The following is a 19,510-nucleotide window of genomic DNA, read 5'->3' on the forward strand; positions in this document are numbered from 1 at the left end:
TGCTCCCAGACTGTTATTGTACTGCTTGATTTTTTGTATGCCTGCTACCTTATATGCACTAACAATTGATAATGGTTAATTCACTTAAATTTCTTTTCTTTTTCAATCTTTTTATTGAATTTCATATAAAAAAACATATCGTAATATTGAATAGGTTATGGGTACATTAGACTTAAAGTTGAATTAGTAATAAAATAACAATATCTTATTAAAATATCAGCAAAAAAAGTACATTAATCAATCTAACCTATATTGATTATACATAAAAAAGAATAAGAATGATCATAAAAAGAAGAAAAAAAATTTAAAAAAAAACAAGAAAAAAGAATAGATATTGAAAAAAAATTAAACCTAAACTAAACTAACATGGGCAATAATAACAGTTTATATGTATATGATAGTGTCAAAAACTCCGGAACTCCATACCAGAACAAGAATAAAAAGAGAAAAGGTCTGGAAGAGACCAAATTAATTCATATGAAAATGTCGAAGTTTCTTCAAATTTAATTGATGAGTCAAAAATAGTGCTTCTAATTTTTTCTAAGCTCAAATAAGAAATAGTTTGAGAGAACCACTGAAACGTGGTAGGAGGATTTACTTCTTTCCAATTTTGTAATATAGACCTTCTGGCCATTAATGTTACAAAGGCGATCATTCGTCTAATTGAAGGGGAAAACCGGTTATCATCCTCATTTGGTATACCAAAAATTGCAGTAATAAAATGAGGTTGTAAATCAATATTCCAAATTGAGGAAATAATAGCAAATATGTCCTTCCAATAGTCATGTAAAGTGGGACATGACCAAAACATGTGGGTCAATGAGGCCACATCTAAATGACATCTGTCACATTGAGGGTTAATATGAGAATAGAATCGAGCAAGTTTATCTTTAGACATATGGGCTCTATGTACAACCTTAAATTGTATTAAAGCATGTTTAGCACATATAGAAGAAGAATTAACCATTTGTAGAATTTTTTCCCATTTTTCTGTTGATATATTGAAGTTCTTTTTCCCATTCTTGTTTAATTCTACCTGATATTTCTGGTTGTATCTTCATAATTATATTATAAATAAGAGCCACTAATCCCTTCTGACAAGGATTCAAGGTAAAAATCATATCTGAAAAATCTATCAAAGTTGAATTGGGGAAGGATGGTAAAACTTTATGTAAAAAATTTCTGATTTGTAAGTATCTAAAAAAATTAGATTTAGGTAACTTAAATTTGTTGGAAAGTTGGTCAAAAGACATCAAACTACCTTCAAAAAAAAATCTCGAAAACATAGTATACCTTTCCTTTTCCATATGCTAAAAGCTTGATCTGTCAAAGAAGGTTTAAACAAAAAGTTAAGTAAGATAGGGCTATCTAGAACAAAGTTTTTCAGAGTAAAAATCTTACGAAATTGAAACCAAATTCGTAATGTGTGTTTGACAATAGGGTTAGATAACTGTTTATTGAGTTTAACTAAATTAGTAGGAAGAGAAGAACCAAGAACAGAGAATAGAGAATATCCTTGTGCATCTGTGCATCATTGCATTCTAAATTTACCCACTGTGGGCACAATGGTGAATCCAAATCTAATTTCCAATACATTAAGTTTCGAATATTATTCGCCCAATAATAAAATCTAAAGTTAGGTAAAGCTAAACCACCATCTTTTTTAGATTTTTGTAACTGCCTTTTACTTAACCTGGGGTTTTTATGTTGCCACACAAATGAGGAAATTTTTGAATCAATGTTATCAAAAAAAGATTTAGGAATAAAAATTGGTAAGGCTTGAAATAAATATAAAAATTTCGGTAAAATCATCATTTTAATAGCATTAATCCGGCCAACTAATGATAAGGATAAAGGAGACCATCTTGTAGTAAGTTGTTGAATCTGATGAAGCATAGGTAAAAAAAATTCAATCTGAATAAATCTTTATATTTCTTGGTAATTTTTATACCTAAATAAATAGTTATCAGTAACAACTTTAAATGGTATCCTGTCATTCAATAAAGTTTGCGCATTTAAAAGGATTAATTCACTCTTATCCAAGTTTAGTTTATAACCAGAAAAACTACCAAATTGAACCAACAAGGATAAAATAGCGGGAATAGACCTGTCAGGATCAGAAATATATAACAACAAGTCATCAGCAAAAGTGATAACTTGTATAACTTCTCATTACGAGTAATACCAAAAATATTAGGGGATTCACGAATAGCAATGGCTAAAGGTTCTAATGCTATATTAAATAATAAAGGACTTAAGGGACAACCTTGTCTTGTACCACAAGATAATTGGAAAAAAAGGGGATCTGTAATTATTTGTAAGAACAGAGGCAACAGGTTTATAATATATTAATTTAATCCATGATATAAAATTAGGACTAAAATTAAAATTTCTCAAGGCATTAAATAAATATGTCCATTCAACTCTATCAAAAGCTTTTTCAGCATCTAATGAAATAACACATTCTGAGGTTGTGGGTGAAGAAGTGTAAATTATATTAATCAATTTTCTAACATTAAAAAAGGAATACCGGTTCCTAATAAAAACAGTTTGGTCTTCTGAAATAATTTGTGATAGTAACTTTTCTAATCTAATAGCTAAAATTTTTGTAAGAATCTTACAGTCTACATTTAATAGCGATATAGGGTGATAAGATGCACATAGAGTAGGATCCTTATCTTTTTTAAGAATTAGAGAGATAGTAGCTTCATAAAAAGACTGGGATAGTCTCTTCTTAATAAATGCATCATTAAAGATTTCACATAACCAAGGGGAAAGCAAAGAAGAAAAAGTTTTAAAAAATTCTATAATATAACCATCAGGACCAGGAGCTTTCCCTGAATTCATTGATGAGATAGCCTCTCCTATTTCAGCCATAGAAATAAAAGCATCGAACAATCTCCGATCTTCATCTGTCAGTTTAGGAATATTCAAATTGTTAAAAAAATTATCCATCATGGATAGATCGCCATCAAATTCTGATTGATATAAAGATTTATAAAAATCTTGGAAAGTATTATTAATTTCTTTATGATCAGTAGTCAGATTACCGTCTTGTTTATGAATTTTAATAATTTGTCATTTAGTCGAAATAGCTTTTAATTGGTTAGCTAACAATTTACCAGTTCGATCACTATGAATATGAAATTGAGCTCCAGTCTTATTTGATTCTCAATTGAAGAAGATAATAATAAACTATGTTCCATTTGAAGCTCAACTCTCTTCTTATAGAGTTCTTTGGTAGGAGTCACGGAATAAATCTTATCAATTTCTTTAATTTTATCCACTAATAAAGCAATATCTAAATATCTTTGTTTTCTTTTACCGACGGAATATGAGATAATTTGTCCACGGATAAAAGCCTTAAAAGAGTCCCAAAGTATTCCTTTGTCAATCTCTTTGGTATAGTTTGTTGAAAAAAACAAGTCAATTTGCTGTTTAATGAAGGTGATAAATTCTGGATCTTGAAGCAAAGTAGCGTTAAGTCTCCAAGATCTAGTATTATTGGAAGAGTCCGAAATCTTGATAGGTAACTTCAAAGGTGCATGATCCGAAATGGCAATAGAGTCATATTTACAATCAGTAACATCTGTTAATAAACGATGATCAATAAGGAAATAATCAATTCTAGAATAACTATGATAAACGTGAAAAAAAAATGAAAATTCTTTATCTTTAGGGTTCAAAAACCGCCATATTTCAGTAATTCCCGAATCAACCATAAAGGAATTAATAAGTAAGGCTGATGTATTCGGAAGAATTCGAATAGGTTTAGATCTATCCATCCAAGGATTTAGACAACAGTTGAAATCTCCACCCATTATCAGCATATATTCATTTAGATTAGGGAGGGAAGTAAATAAACGTTTAAAAAAATCAGGGCAGTCAAAGTTTGGAGCATAAATATTAACTAGAGCCACTTTTCGATTAAAAAGTGAGCCAGTTATCAACAAAAATCTGCCCTGTGGATCAGAAATAATTTCATGATGTGTAAACGAAATTGAGGGGTCTATAAAAATAGACACACCCCTAATTTTGGCGGTGCAATTCGAGTGAAATTGTTGACCCTTTCAGAACCTAAAAAAGCGTTGATTATCCTCCCTCCTAATATGGGTCTCCTGTACAAAAAATTAGCATTTAGTCTATGGAATACTTCAAATATTTTTTTACGTTTAATCCGATGATTTAAACCATTAGTATTCCAAGAGATAAAATTAATAGACTTATCCATCATGCCAATACTAACTGTATATATCATAAAAGGTTAAAAAAATACATAACCCATAATTCAGGAAGAAGGAAAAATGATTCAGGAGCAACCGGAGAACATGACACTTCAACAATATTAATAATCTAAAGTTGGCCCATAAACTAAAAGCAAAAGGGTGAAAAAAGATCCCTACCCCCTCCCCCAACCCCATGAAAAAAAGCCAAGCGGCTGGCGTGCAAACTAATACTAATATTACCCCCATTTCAAGATGGCAACTTCATGAAAAGAAAGAAAAGAGACTATATAACACCCAGATATAAATACAGGGTTGTAAAAAAAAAGAATATATCAATCAAAATGAAAAAATAATATAATAAAGCAAAAGAACAATAGTAAAAAAGGATAAACATTAAAGTTTAAAATAGTGTAATATGCCTTTAAAAAAAGATTCCATTTTCAGATACATGAAAATGACGTTTCAAAAACAGAGACTTATGGGAAGAAGAAACGACATTTTGAAAAAACCATATTACAGAATATAAGTGTAAATTCACCAATCTATTAAAAAAAGATCATCAAAAAAGTATTAAGAAAGGATTCAATAATCACTACAATGTATAAAAAAGGTCCAAAAATCCAAAACATTCGTCCCATTTTCAAGTACAAGCAAATAAATGCTTACAGAAAGCAAAGTCTTATGGGAAGAAGAAACGGCATCTTAAAAAATAAATCATTATTACAGAGTATTAACATGTATATCCAATTCAGAAGAAAAAAATTTAAAAAAACATTATAGTAAAATTAGAAGAGCTTCTATAAACCTTGATAATAAAGAAAGACCAGGTCTACAGACCAAAGTAAAAAGCTATACCGCAGCTTCATAAGTTAAAGCCCAAAACGAAATGGTATCTTCTCTCCAAAAATTCTTCAACATAACACATAATTCAACTTGAAGACCGATATTCTTCGACGAATTTCTTCGCTTCTTCCGGAGTATTAAAGAAGCGCTGACTGTTGTCACTCAACGTAATTCTGAGATTCGCTGGGTATCTTAAAGCTTGTTTAAGTCCAATCGAATGAATCTCTGCCATCACTGGTTTAAAAGCGATTCTCGCCTTCATCACATCAAATGAATAATCAACAATTCGAAAGTTGTTATTTCTATAAGAAATCATACCTTTCTGACGAGCTAATCGGATTAAAAGCTCTTTCTCCCGAGGATAATGGAGGCGAACAATCACAGCTCGTGGCTTATCTCTCCAGATCGAAAATCTCGAAACTCTGTGGGCACGATCAATAGTAGGTTTAGCCCGCAAAGCATCCTCACCGAAAATTTCCCACAATAAGTTAGAGAAATATTCAGTTAAGTCACCAGACTCAACATTTTCAGGAAATCCGATAATTCGCAAGTTTTGACTGCGAGATCGGTTTTCAAGATCGGTGATTTTAAACTTACTCTGCTCCACTATTTTAACGGTCGACAGTAACTTCTCCTCCAAAGTTTCAATAGTACGTATTTTTTCACAAATTAACTTGTCAAGAGCCGCAAACTTTTCTTCATGCCGTTCAATATCTGCTGCCTGCGATTGAAGCTTGGTATCAAACAATCTAACGACTTCTTCAAGCTCAGACGTTTTCGCAGTAAGCTTATTTTCCAGACTTGCAAATTTAGTATCCAGAAGACTGGAGATTGCCTCAAGAGATGGAGGGTCTTTAGATGATTTCTTAGATACAGACATTTTAAGTTTGAAAAGATTAAATCAAGTATTATTTTAAAAAAGAAGTAAATCGTGAGTATCAACCCATGTAATTAAGTATGAAAAGATTTAATTAAAGGGTGATTATAGTTTAAAAAATGAAGAGCGCCCGAAGGCAGATGTCTACGTCACCATCATGAAAACCTCACTTAAATTTGTGAGCTGGAATGTAAAGGGATTGAATCATCCTGTTAAAAGAAGGAAGGTCTTCTCGCATATTAAACAACTCAAAGCTGACATTGCTTTCCTTCAAGAAACCCATATTCGTAGTTTTGATAATTCTCGGCTTCTGTCAAAGTGGGCGGGTCAGCATTTTCATTCATCCTTTGCTGCCAAAGCTGGGGGGGGGGGGGGGGGGGGTCTCCATCCTTATTAATTCAAATATACCTTTTGAACTCCATAATAAGATATCTGATACAAATGGCCGTTTTATTATTGTTTCGGGTAAATTATATAATACTAAAGTTGTACTAGCAAACCTGTATGCTCCCAATTTTGATGATGTTAATTTTTTTGAACGTTTTTTCTCCTCACTACCAGATTTAAACTCATACTCTCTTATACTGGGTGGTGATTTCAATTGTTGGTTAGATCCTAATTTGGATCGATCGTCCTCTGTTACTAGACTACCTACTAAATCTGCCTTAGCTATTCACTCTTTTCTCTCTAATTATGGTATCTCTGATATATGGCGTTTCCTTCATCCTACTGAGACAGACTATTCTTTTTTTCACATGTTCACCATACCTTTACTAGAATTGACTACCTTTTACTCGATAATCAACTTATTCCATTTGTCTATTCTTGTGACTATCAGAGTATACTGATTTCTGACCATGCCCCAATTACTTTCTCTTTAAATTTTCCTGGTCTCCCTCAGAGGAATAAACACTGGCGTTTTGACTCGACGTTACTATCGGATGATGATTTTCTAAAATTTATTAAAGATCAGATAACCTTTTATTTTAACACCAATACATCATCTGAAATGTCATCGCAGATTGTCTGGGATGCCATGAAAGCATATTTGAGGGGTCAAATAATCTCCTATACAGCAAATCTTAATAGAAAGTCCTGTGCAGATCGATTAGACCTCATTAATCAGATTAAAGAATTGGATCAACTGTATGCTCAAACTAAGAATCCTGAATTATACAAGAAGCATGTAAAACTTCAAACTAAATTTAATCTGTCTACTCAACCTGTTCAATGCGAACTTCTTGAAAGTAAGAGTCGCTTCTATATTCATGGTGACAAATCTGGTAAATTTCTAGCCAATCAGCTGAGGCATTCCAAAGCCAAACAACATATTACAAAGATCCGGAAGGAGAATGGAGACTTTACATCGGATCACTTAGAAATCAATGACGCATTTAAAAATTTCTATTCTCGACTTTATTCCTCTGAATCTTTGAATGACAGTATCTCTGTTGATCATTTTTTAAATAATCACGCTTTCATCTGATTTTAAAGCCAAACTTAACGCGCCTATATCATCAGAAGAAATATCTTTTGCAATTTCTGCATTGTCTTCAGGGAAATCTCCTGGACCTGATGGGTTCCCCATAGAATTTTATAAATCATTCTCTTCAGTTCTTTCTCCTCAGTTATTCTCAGTATTGTCTGACTCGTTTAATTACGGTAAATTGCCACCCTCTTTTAATGAGGCATCTATTATTCTTTTACTAAAAAAGGGTAAAGACCCAACAGAGTGTTCCTCGTATAGGCCGATTTCTTTGCTTAATGTTTATGTTAAAATCTTGGCCAAAGCTTTGGCTTATAGATTAGAAACTGTTATTCCCTCTATTATTTCTGATGATCAAACTGGTTTTATTAAAAACCGTCTTCCTTTTTTTAACATTCGGCGTTTATTTAACATTTTATATTCATCTCCAGCTGGGATTTCTGAATGTGTTATTTCCCTCGATGTGGAGAAAGCATTTGATCATATAGAGTAGAACTACCTTTTTGCAGTTTTAGAAAAATTTGACTTCGGTCAGAGTTTTATCTCTTGGATCAAATTGCTGTATTTGTGTCCTACTGCCACTGTTTTGACTAATTTTCAGAAATCCCAGTTATTTAACCTCAAACATGGCACCCGTCAGGGATGCCCTTTAAGTCCCTTTCTCTTTGATTTGGCTATAGAACCTTTGGCGATAGCATTTCAAAATTGTCCTGAATTGACCGGGATTTGGAGAGGGGGTGTTGAGCATAAAGCTTCTCTTTATGCTGATGACTTACTAATTTTTCTTTCAAATCCGTCTACATCCTTACCTCCAATGTTTTCACTTCTTGATCAGTTTAGCCAGTTCTCTGGCTATAAACTTAATTTACATAAGAGCGAACTTTTCCCAATTAATAAAGAAGCACGAGAATTAACATTTCGTGATCTCCCTTTTAAAGTAGTTCATAATCAATTTACTTATCTTGGGATTACAGTCACAAGGAAGTTTAAAGATCTCTTTCATGAAAATTTTGCCAATCTTTCATATACTATAAAACAGAGTCTGTTACAATGGACACCTCTATCTATGTCTTTGGTAGGTCGTATTAATATTGTTAAAATGTACGTTCTCCCTAAACTTTTATACTTATTTCAATCAATCCCAATTTTTATTCCTAAATCTTTTTTTGATTCCTTAGACTCTATTATTTTGTCATATCTGTGGAAGAATAAGCACTCTAGAATTAATACAGTCTATCTCCAAAAATCTAAAAAAGAGGGTGGCATGGCTTTACCTAACTTTCGTTTATATTATTGGGCAGCCAATGTACGTTGTGCTACCTTTTGGTCTTTTTTCCATGGCCAACCCGAGTGCCCTAATTGGGTGGCAATGGAGTTGAGTTCCACTAAAGATTTATCTATCTCTGCACTTCTTGGCTCTGTACTCCCTAGTAGCTTGTCCAGATTAATTGTTAATCCTCTTGTTAGACACACTTTGCGTATATGGGCTCAGTTTAGGAAATTTTATGGTTTCCATGGTTTTTCCTTTTTTAGCCCTATCTTACATAATCACCTTTTTTTACCTACTTCGTATGATTCAGCATTCCATGATTGGTATAGGAAGGGCATTAGACATTTTGAAGATCTTTTTATTGACAATTGCTTCGCATCTTTTCAACAGCTCTCTGCTAAGTTCAATCTGCCCAATGCTCATTTTTTTAGATATCTCCAAATTAGACACTTTATTAATCCTTTATTTCCTAACTTCCCTGAAATGCCTGAGAAAAATGTTATGGATTTATTTCTTTCTATTAATCCACTAGGTAAAGGTTTAATATCATTTATTCGTGATAAATTAGCATCCTTACGGCGTGCCCCTGTGGATAAAATTAGAATGGCTTGGGAGCATGATTTAAATATCTCCTTATCTGATGAGACTAGAGACTCGATTCTCAAATCGGTTAATTCAACCTCTCTTTGTGCTCGCCATTGCCTTTTACAGTTTAAGATTGTTCATACAGCCCATATGTCTAAATCTAAACTTTCTAATATTAGTCCTCTTTGTGATAAATGCAAAAGGGGCGAGGCCTCTCTTATTCATATGTACTGGTTTTTTCCTAGCTTGGAGAAATTTTGGAAAGATGTCTTCACAACGTTATCTTATATTCTGAATCACCACCTAGAACCTAACCCTTTAATTGCTTTGTTCGGTTTTTTGGGTGAGACAGATTTACGTCTGAGTTCGACCAAGTGTCGAATATTATCTTTTGCTTCTCTCCTGGCTAGACTAATCCTCCTTAGATGGAGAGATGTTGCCCCGCCCATGCATGCTCAATGGCTTAATGATATTATGTCCTGCTTAGACCTTGAAAAAATTCATTATTCAGTTCTTAATTTGGATACAAAGTTCCATAAGGTCTGGGGACCTTTTATTGAGTACTTTCATAACCTTCCTCTTAACTAAGGTTTTCTTTTTCAGTCCCTTGCTTTCAGCAACTTTTTTTTTGGTAGTAGGCATCAATATCTTCTGTTGCTAAGTGTATTTACAGTTTTGGGGGTTTGAATGTCCTGATTTATATTCTCTATATTGTGTTGTGGTTGGTCTGGAGTATTTTTTTTGTTGCGGGGCTTGGGGAGGATACTAATTTTACATATCTTCAATTTGGGTGCTTTCTCTATTATCTTCTTTTGTATTATATTATTATTGTATGTTGATTTTTGCACTGTATTAATGCTCTTCATTTCGATCTGAGGTTTTTTATCTGTAGCGATGTAGAAAATGTATAAAAAAACTAATAAAAAAAAACTAAGCCCCCTTATGTTAGCCATTTCTGCCTTGCGAAAAAGCCTTTGGCTATCCACATGATCAATGCCTCTCATATGCCTTCTTAACAACACTGTCAACCTGTGCAGCAGCTTTGAGTGTCCTATGGACACACTCCCCAACATCTTGCTGATCCTCCACACAGAATATAATATTATATTCTGTCTCCAAATTTGATCTACCAAAATGAACCACTTCATACCAACAGTGGCATGCAAGTTTGGGCACCCCTGGTCAAAATTTCTGTTAATGTGAATAGTTAAGTGAGTAGAAGATGAACTGATCTCCAAAAGTCATAAAGTTAAAGATGAAACACTCTTTTCAACAATTTTAAGCAAGATTAGTGTATTATTTTTGTTTTGTATAATTTTAGAGTGTGAAAAAAAGGAAAGGAGCATTATGCAAAAGTTTGAGCACCCGAAGAGATTTGAGCTCTCTGATAACTTTTACCAAGGTCTCAGACCTTAATTAGCTTGTTAGGGCTATGGCTTGTTCACAGTCATCGTTAGGAAAGGCCAGGTGATGCAAATTTCAAAGCTTTATACCCTGACTCCTCAAACCTTATCCCAACAATCAGCAGCTATGGGCTCCTTTAAGCAGCTGTCTAGCACTCTGAAAATTAATTGATGCCCACAAAGCAGGAGAAGGCTATAAGAAAATAGCAAAGTGTTCTCAGATAGCCGTTTCCTCAGTTCGTATTGTAATTAAGAAATGGCAGTTAACAGGAATGGTGGAGATCAAGTTGAGGTCTGGAAGACCAAGAAAACTTTCTGAGAGAACTGTTCGTAGGATTGCTAGAAAGGCAAATCAAAACCCCTGTTTGACTGCAAAAGACCTTCAGGAAGATTTAGCAGACTCTGGAGTGGTGGTGCACTGTTCTACTATTGATCAGTCCTGCACATCAGCTTGAAGGAATTTTAGGCCATTTCTCCATACAAACTGCTTCAACATGGATGGGCTTCCTTGCATGAACGGCCTGCTTCAGGTCCTTCCACAATTTTTCTATAAGATTTTGACTTGACCATTCTAAAAACACAAATTTTCTTCTTTTTCAACCATTCTGTTGTTGATTTACTTCGTCTTTTGGATCATTGTCTTGTTGTGTCATACAATTTTTATTGAGCTTCAGGTAACGGACTGCTACCCTGACATTTTCCTACAAAATGTCTTAATACAATTTTGAATTCATTGTTCACTTAACAATTGCAAGCTGTCCAGGCCCCGAGGCAGCAAAGCAGCCCCAAACCATGATGCTTCTTCCACCGTGGTTCACAGTTGGGATGAGGTTGGTGTGCAGTGCCCTTTTTCCTCCAAACATTGTAGTGTGCATTTATGACAAAAAAGTTCAACTTCTGATTCACATGTCCACAGAACAGCATCTCAGAAGCATTGTAGAACATTGTAGAACTTGAAAGCTGCAGCAATGTGGAGAGCAGTGGTTTCCTCCGTTTCCTGTTTCTAAAAACCTGAGTGTATCAAGACTGGTTTGATGAAAACCATGAGACCATTTCAGCAGCCCTTCAGGCCAAGAACAAGGCCTATGTAGACTGGCAGAATGACCCGTCATCTGTCTCAAAGAAAAACGAGTTTAAACACCTGCAGTCCAATGTACAGGCAGAACTGCAAGAAATGCAGGACGCATGCTGGCAGACATGCATGCCACTAGAAAGTTCCTCAGCACCATAAAGTCAGTTTATGGTCCTTCTAAATCAAGATGCTTCCCCTTGCTGTCATCTGATGGGTCAAGCCTGATCAAAGACCAGGAAGGACTGAAAAACCATTAGGCAGAACAGTTTTCCAACCTACTCAATAGGCTGTCCACAGTTGATTCTGAAGATCCACACCTAATGTTTTAGTAACAGTTTCTTCCCTTCCACCATCACATTTCTGAATGTTCCATGAATACTACCTCATTTTTCCTATTTTGCACTAATATATTTATATTTGTAGCTTACAGTATTTTTAAGTATTCTGCTGTTCCAAAACAACAAATTTCATGACTTGTATCAGTGATAATAAACCTGATTCTTATTCTGTGGTGTCTGGTAGCACTCTGGTGTCAGACAGTGGCACTTGAGATCATGATATTTGACTTTCGTCACCGGGGGTTAAAACTCATGTTGCACTTTCCAGTGACTGCATATGATATTGAAGTCATGTTGTATAGTGTCAGAAGATTGTATGGAGTTTGTAACATGACAAACTATCATTGGGAATCACAAACATGAGAAATCTCAGTTTCTACCTCCTTCCCAAGATCCATAAACCTGCCAGTTCAGGTAGACCCAATGTTTCTGCTTGTTCCTGTCCCAATCAACTTATATTTTGCTTATCTCTAATCTCTTTTATTCCCCCCTGGTTCAGTCCTTTTCCACCTACATCCATGACACTTCACATGCTGTTGATCCTTTCAATGACTTTAAGTTTCCTGGCCCCGATTATTCATTTTCACTGTGGATGTCTGTTCCCTATATGTCTCTATTCCATATGAGGGCCCTAAAGCTCTCAGCTTCTTTCTGGACAACAGGCCCAACCAGTTCCCCTCTACCACCACTCTTCCCTGTCTTGGTCCTTGCCCTCAATAATTTCTGCTTCAACTCCTTCCTCTTCCTTCAAACCAAAGGTGTAGCCAAGGGAACTCACATGGGTCCCAGCTTTGTCTACTATTTTGTCAGCTATGTGAAACAGTCCATGTTCCAAGCCTACACAGGCACTGCTCCCCAACTCTTCCTGTGCTACATTGACGACTGCATTGGTGTTGCTTCCTGCACCCATGCTGAGCTCATCAACTTCGTCAACTTTGCCTCCAACTTACATCCTGCCTTCAACTACCTGGTCCATTTCAGAGATAGAGACAGTTATCTACTGATATCTTTTCTAAAACCTCTGATTCACACAGCTACCCGGACTTTACCTCTTCCTATCCTGTCAATGGTAAAAATGCCATCCCCTTTCTCTCAGTCCCCCATCTCCATCACACCTACTTTCACAATAAGGATTCTCATTCCAGAACTGCTAAGATGTCATCCTCCTTCAAAGAAAAGAGCATCCCTGCCTTAACCATTAACACGGCGCTCACCCACATCTCTTTCATTTTGCATATATCTGCCTTCACCTCACCCACCCGCATCCACACTAGGGATAGGGTGTCTCTTGTCCTCACCTACCACCCCACTAGCCTCCACATCCAGCACATAATTCTCTGTAACTTCTGCCATCTCCAGTGGGATTCCACAGCCAAGCACAAATCACTCCCCATGTGACTCCCTTGTCCAGTCATCCCTCCCCACTGATCTCCCTCTCTACCATTCAGGGCCCCAAACAGTCCTTCCAGGTGAGGCAACACTTCACCTGTGAGTCTTCACTCAGCAATCTACTGTATCTTGTGCTCCTGGTGTGGCCTCCTGTATATCAAGAGCCCCAATGTAGATTGGGAAACGACTTTGCCAAGCACCTTTGCTTGGAACACCAGAATAAGTGGGATCTCCGGGTGGCCATCCATTTCAATTCTATCTCCCATTCCGACCTGTCAGTCCATGGCCTCTACTGCCACGAGGCCACACTCAGGTTGAAGGAGCAACACCTTCTATTCCATCTGGGTTGCCTCCAAACTGATGATATGAACATTGATTTCTCGAACTTCCAGTAATTGTTCTTCTCCCCACACCCATCATTCACCATTCCAGTGTCCCTGTCTCACCTCATCTCCTTGCCCGCCCATCACCTCCCTCTGGTGCTCTTCCCACTTCACTTTTTTTCCAAGGCCTTCTTTCCTCTGCTATCAGATTTCCCCTTCTCCAGCCCTTTATCTCTTTCACCAACTTCCCAGCTCTTTACTTCACTACATCCCTCTCCCTGTTTCACCTATCACCTACTATCTTCCTCCTCTTCCCCCCCACCAAGCTTCTTACGCTGACTTTCCTCTTTTTTTCCAGTTTCAATGAAGGGTCTCGGCCCGAAACAACAACTGTTTACTCTTCCATGGATGCTGCTTGGCCTGCAGAGTTCCTCCAGCATCTTGTGTGTGTGTGGCTATCACTGGGAAAGATGCTGACAGATGGTGTTAAGGACTGTGACTTTAGACATTTAATAGGGATTTTAATGCATGCTTTATCATCTCCTAGGATTGTGGCAATAATCATTTGATTAAGTGAGGTAAATGGGTAATGTGATAGTGTCAGTGGGAATGTGACATAGGTAGCATCAGTGGATTATGTGATGGGGCATGTCCTTTTGATGTTTTGGAACAGCAGAATACATAAAAATACTATAAATTATAAATATAATTATATTAATGCAAAATAGGAAAATGAGGTAGTGTTCATGGAACATTCAGAAATCTGATGGTGGAAGGGAAGAAACTGTTACTAAAACGTTAGGTGTGGATCTTCAGGCCCCTGTACCTCCTCTCTGATGGTAGTAATGAGAAGAGGATGGAGCTGGCTTAACGTACAATCATTTGCAGCCTCTTTCGATGCTGGGCATTGGTGCCTCTACACCAGGCAGTGATGGAGCCAGTCTGAATGCTCTCCACCATGCATCTGTAGACATTTGAAACTCTTAATGAATTAAAGCTGCTGCCCTGCCTTCTTCATGATTGCATTTTTGTGTTGGGTCCAGGATAGATCCTCTGAGACGTTGACACCCAGGAATTTGAAACTGCTCACCCTTTCCACTACTGACCCTAAATGAGGGCTGGTGTGTATTCTCCCAGCTTCACCTTCCTGAACTCCACAACCAATTCTTTGGTTGTTCTGATATTGAATGCAAGGTTGTTGCCTCAACACCACTCAGCCAACAGATCTAGCTCACTCCTGTACACCCAGCACACGACGACAACAAAATCACCCAATGGTCACTGACACTGCAGCTGGTTTTGCCGCACCTGCTCATGGCAACGGATTATTTAGGCTTGGGGATTAACATTACAGGGCCTATGATTCCAAATGATTGTGTAGAAGTTGGTGGTCTAAATTGGCATTGCCATTACAGTTGCGGATTGATGTTCAGTTCAGAAATAGTCAATGACAGGAACATGAAGGAATGAGGAAGAATTTCTTTAGCCAGGAAATGGTGAATCTGTGGAATTCATTACTCTAGGCCAAGTCTTTATGTATATTCAAGGCAAAGGTTGATAGATTCTTGATTGGTCAGAGCATGAAGGGATATGGGGAGAAGGCAGGAGATTGGGGATGAGGGGGAAAAATGGATCAGCCATGATGAAATGGCAGAGCAGACTCAATGGGCCAAATGGCCTTAATTCTGCTCCTATATCTTATGACTATATTATTAACTCTTACCAGTTAAATGTACCAATGATTAATTACTAGTACGTCTGTTGTGAACAGTAAAATCAATCTGGGGCCGCCATCATATGTCATACCTACGTCAGAGACAAATCAACACGACCTAGGGACGCGGATTTGGGTTAATTTTAAGGGGACTACAGATTCTAATACAAAGCAAAGTTGTTGGGTTACTGTGTTCCAGTAACAAGCATCTTCATAATCCACCCGACAACATTTTAAAACTACAGTAAATTAAATGGAATGAGATGGCTGATTGATTTTCCTGTTAATACTAACTCGCTGACTCACCCATATGCTGCGTGTCTAACTGCACGGCAGGCATTTCCTTGAGCTGAATGTGTCCGGAACCTCCATTTCCACACCACCTCAAGCAGCACAACACCGACAACGCCATATTCCCAACTTTACCTGCCGACGTCACGCCGCTTCTGCCCGCGCGCGTACAGTCACGCACGCGGCAGCGGGAACGCGCATGGCTATTGCCGGCGCCGCGGAATGTCACGTGCCGCGCCCTCTCTGACCGGCTGCCCATGCGCTGGAGCGCGTTGCAGCCTTTGACTTAGTCAATGCCGGAGGGTTGCAATCCTTAAAAATATATTCTAATCGTTTTATCTACTTTTAACAACCTATTATTCAACGGACATTTGCAAGGGAACTCAATCTTCATCGAATAGGTCCTGACATGGTCATAAAACAATATAGCACGGAGACAAGGCGTTTCTGCCAAATGGGTCCATATTAGCCACCGAATACCAATCTCTACTAATCTTATTTTCCAACATCAGGCCCGTCACGGTTTCAAATGCTTATCTAAATTCTGAGAGAGTTCCACATTCCAACCGCTCCCTGTGTGTTAGGCTCCATTCAAAAGATACGACCTCTGATAATTCTCTTGTGCACGTTCCTGTCTGGATAGTCGCAAATCTTGGGTGATTTTAAATGTTGGAGCAACGGAGAAATTTACTGGATGAGAATGTGGTAATTTTGTTTAATTTTAAGTAAGCTTGTCATTTACTTGCATGTCAGTTAACGAGCTTGAAGGGATTTGACCTCAATTCCAATCATACCTTGTACTTAGCTATATTTCATAGAACATAGCATAGCGCAGGCCCTACAGCCCACAATATCCTGCTGACCTTTTAACCTACTCTAAGGTCAATCTAATCCTTCCTCCCATATAGCCCTTCATTTTTCTTTCATCTGTGTGCCTACTCAAGAGTTTCTTAATTGTCCCTAATGTATCTGCCTCTCCCACCATCCCTGGCAGGACGCTTCATGCACCCACCACTGTAAAAAAAAATCACTGATATCACCCCTATACTTTCCTCCAATCACCTTAAAATTATGCCCTCTTACATTTAGCCATTTCTGTTCTGAGGAAAAGTACAGGGCTGCCCACTGTACATCTGCCTCTTATCATCTTATACATCCCCTAAGCTCATTCTCCTTCATTCCAAAGAGAAAAGCCCTAGCTTGCTCAAACTATCCTCATAATAACATGTTCTCTAATCCAGGCAGTATCCTATATCTCCTCTGCACCCTCAAATCTTCCATATCCTTCCTATAAAGAGGTGATCAAAACTAAACATAATACTGTACTCAAAGTGTGGTCTAACCAGAGTTTATAGAGCTGCATGTTTCCCAATTTACACTCCTTGCCCGATAGTATTGTAATTCACCTCCCCCAATTAAATACTTTCCCATGCCATCTGCTCTTAACCCTTCCCAAAGCTGTGGTAAAGGTCAAGGAGTTGTGCTCACTGTCTCCGAAATGCTCACCAATTGAGATCTGTCACCTGATTGGGTTCATTGCCCAGCATGGCCTCTCTAGTTGGCCTGTCCGCATATTGTGTGAGGAATCCTTCCTGGACACACCGAACAAATACTTTCCCTTTGAAATCTTTTGCACTAGGCAGGTGCCAATCAATATTAGGGAAGTTGAAGTTGCCCATGGCAAACAACCCTGTTTATTTGCACCTTTTGAAAACCTGCTTCCTGATCTGCTCTGTCGTGTCTCTGTTGCTACTGGTGAGTGTATAGAACACTTCCCATAGAATAATTGCTTCCTTCCTGTTTCTGACTTCTACCCACACCAACTCAGTAGACAATTCCTCCACGTCCTCCCTTTCTGTAGCTGTAATACTATCCCTGATTAGCAATGCCACTCCTCCATTTTTTTAACCTTCCTCTGTCATCTAAACCCCAGAACATCCAGAAGCCATTCCTACCTTTGTGACAGCCAAGTCTCTGTAATGGCCACAATGTCCATGGTTCCATGGTCTAAGTAGATTGATCAATGCCCTTAAGGTTCCTTTGGCATTGTTAAAAATGCTCATGGTGCAGGTGGGTGGGGCATTAATATTAACTTCTAAGATGATGATACTCAATACTCGAATTTACTTAAGTATTTGAGGTATCTCAAATACCTTATGATTTTGTGGGAAGAGAAACAATAAGTAACAATAATAACATTTCAGATCAAAAAACTTATCAGTTGTTCAAGGCTTTTTGTCCTGTACCTCTTTCCACAGATACTGCCCAACCTGCAAAGAATTTTCAGCATTTTCTATTTTCAGATTTCCAGCAGCTGTAGTATTTTTGTTTTCAATTCCTTTTACCCAGGTCATCACAGATTCTATTTTTGATGGCCAAAAATTATGCCAAATACTTGAGTTGCCAGGATTTGTAACAAATCCCATTAAACACCCAAGAAACTCCATAAATCAGATAAGCTAATTAGTCAATGAGAAATTTTAAGCAAATTCAAATCAATCCTCTAATCCTTTGCAAGATGTTTCTTAATAATAGCAAATAATTCTTGTACTTTTAAGATCAGCCGAAAACATTATGTTGGTCTGTAAACACAAGGAAGTCTGCAGATGTTGGAAATTCAAACAACACACACAAAATACTGGTGGAACACAGCAGGCCAGGCAACATCTATAAGGAGAAGCAATGTCGACATTTCGGGCCGAGACCCTTCATCAGGACTAACTGAAGGGAAAGATAGTAAGAGATTTGAAAGTAGTGAGGGGAGGGGGAAATGCGAAATGATAGGAGAAGACCGGAGGGGGTGGGGTGAAGCTAAGAGCTGGAAAGGTGATTGGCGAAAGTGATACAGAGCTGGAGAAAGGAAAGGATCATGGGACGGGAGGCCTAGGGAGAAAGAAAGGGGGAAGGGGGAGGCTCCAGAAGGAGATGGAGGACAGGCAGAGTGATGGGCAGAGAGAGAGAAAAAACAAACTGAATATGTCAGGGATGGGGTAAGAAGGGGAGGAGGGGCATTAACGGAAGTTAGAGAAGTCAATGTTCATGTATAAGGCGTTGTTCCTTCAACCTGAGTTTGGATTCATTTTGACAGTAGAGGAGGCAATGGATAGACATATCAAAATGGGAATGGGACGTGGAATTAAAATGTGTGGCCACTGGGAGATCTTGCTTTCTCTGGCGGACTGAGCGTAGGTGTTCAGCGAAACGGTCTCCCATATAAAAGACCACACCAGGAGTACCGGACGCAGTATACCACACCAGCCGACTCACGGGTGAAGTGTCGCCTCACCTGGAAGGACTGTCTGGGGCCCTGAATGGTGGTGAGGGAGGAAGTGTAAGGGCAGGTGTAGCACTTGTTCCGCTTACAAGGATAAGTGCCAGGAGGGAGATCGGTGGGAAGGGATGGGGGGGACGAGTGGACAAGGGAGTCGCGTAGGGAGTGATCCCTGCGGAAAGCAGAAAGGGAGGGAGAGAAAGATGTGCTTGGCAGTGGGATCCCGTTGGAGGTGGTGGAAGTTATGGAGAATTACATGTTGGACCTGGAGGCTGGTGGGGTGGTAGGTGAGGACAAGGGGATCCCTATCCCGAGAGGGGTGGTGGGCGGATGGGGTGAGGGCAGATGTGTGGGAAATGGGAGAGATGCGTTTGAGAGCAGAGTTGATGGTGGAAGAAGGGAAGCCCCTTTGTCTAAAAAAG

The 19,510-nt window shown here is 38.1% G+C and overlaps 1 protein-coding gene across 1 annotated transcript in view; it reads right to left on the reverse strand.

The window, feature by feature from the left end:
- LOC132393105 (SPRY domain-containing protein 7) overlaps window positions 1-15,989 on the reverse strand; it is a 59,083-nt gene extending 43,094 nt beyond the window's left edge. Inside the window, exon 1 of the mRNA XM_059967917.1 lies at window positions 15,833-15,989. Coding sequence (XP_059823900.1) covers window positions 15,833-15,938 — 106 coding nt within the window. The 5' untranslated portion in view covers window positions 15,939-15,989. The remainder of the gene's footprint in view (window positions 1-15,832) is intronic.
- Window positions 15,990-19,510: the final 3,521 nt, after the last annotated feature.

Source organism: Hypanus sabinus, chromosome 4, assembly GCF_030144855.1.
Source record: "Hypanus sabinus isolate sHypSab1 chromosome 4, sHypSab1.hap1, whole genome shotgun sequence".
Classification (NCBI taxonomy): Eukaryota; Metazoa; Chordata; class Chondrichthyes; order Myliobatiformes; family Dasyatidae; genus Hypanus; species Hypanus sabinus.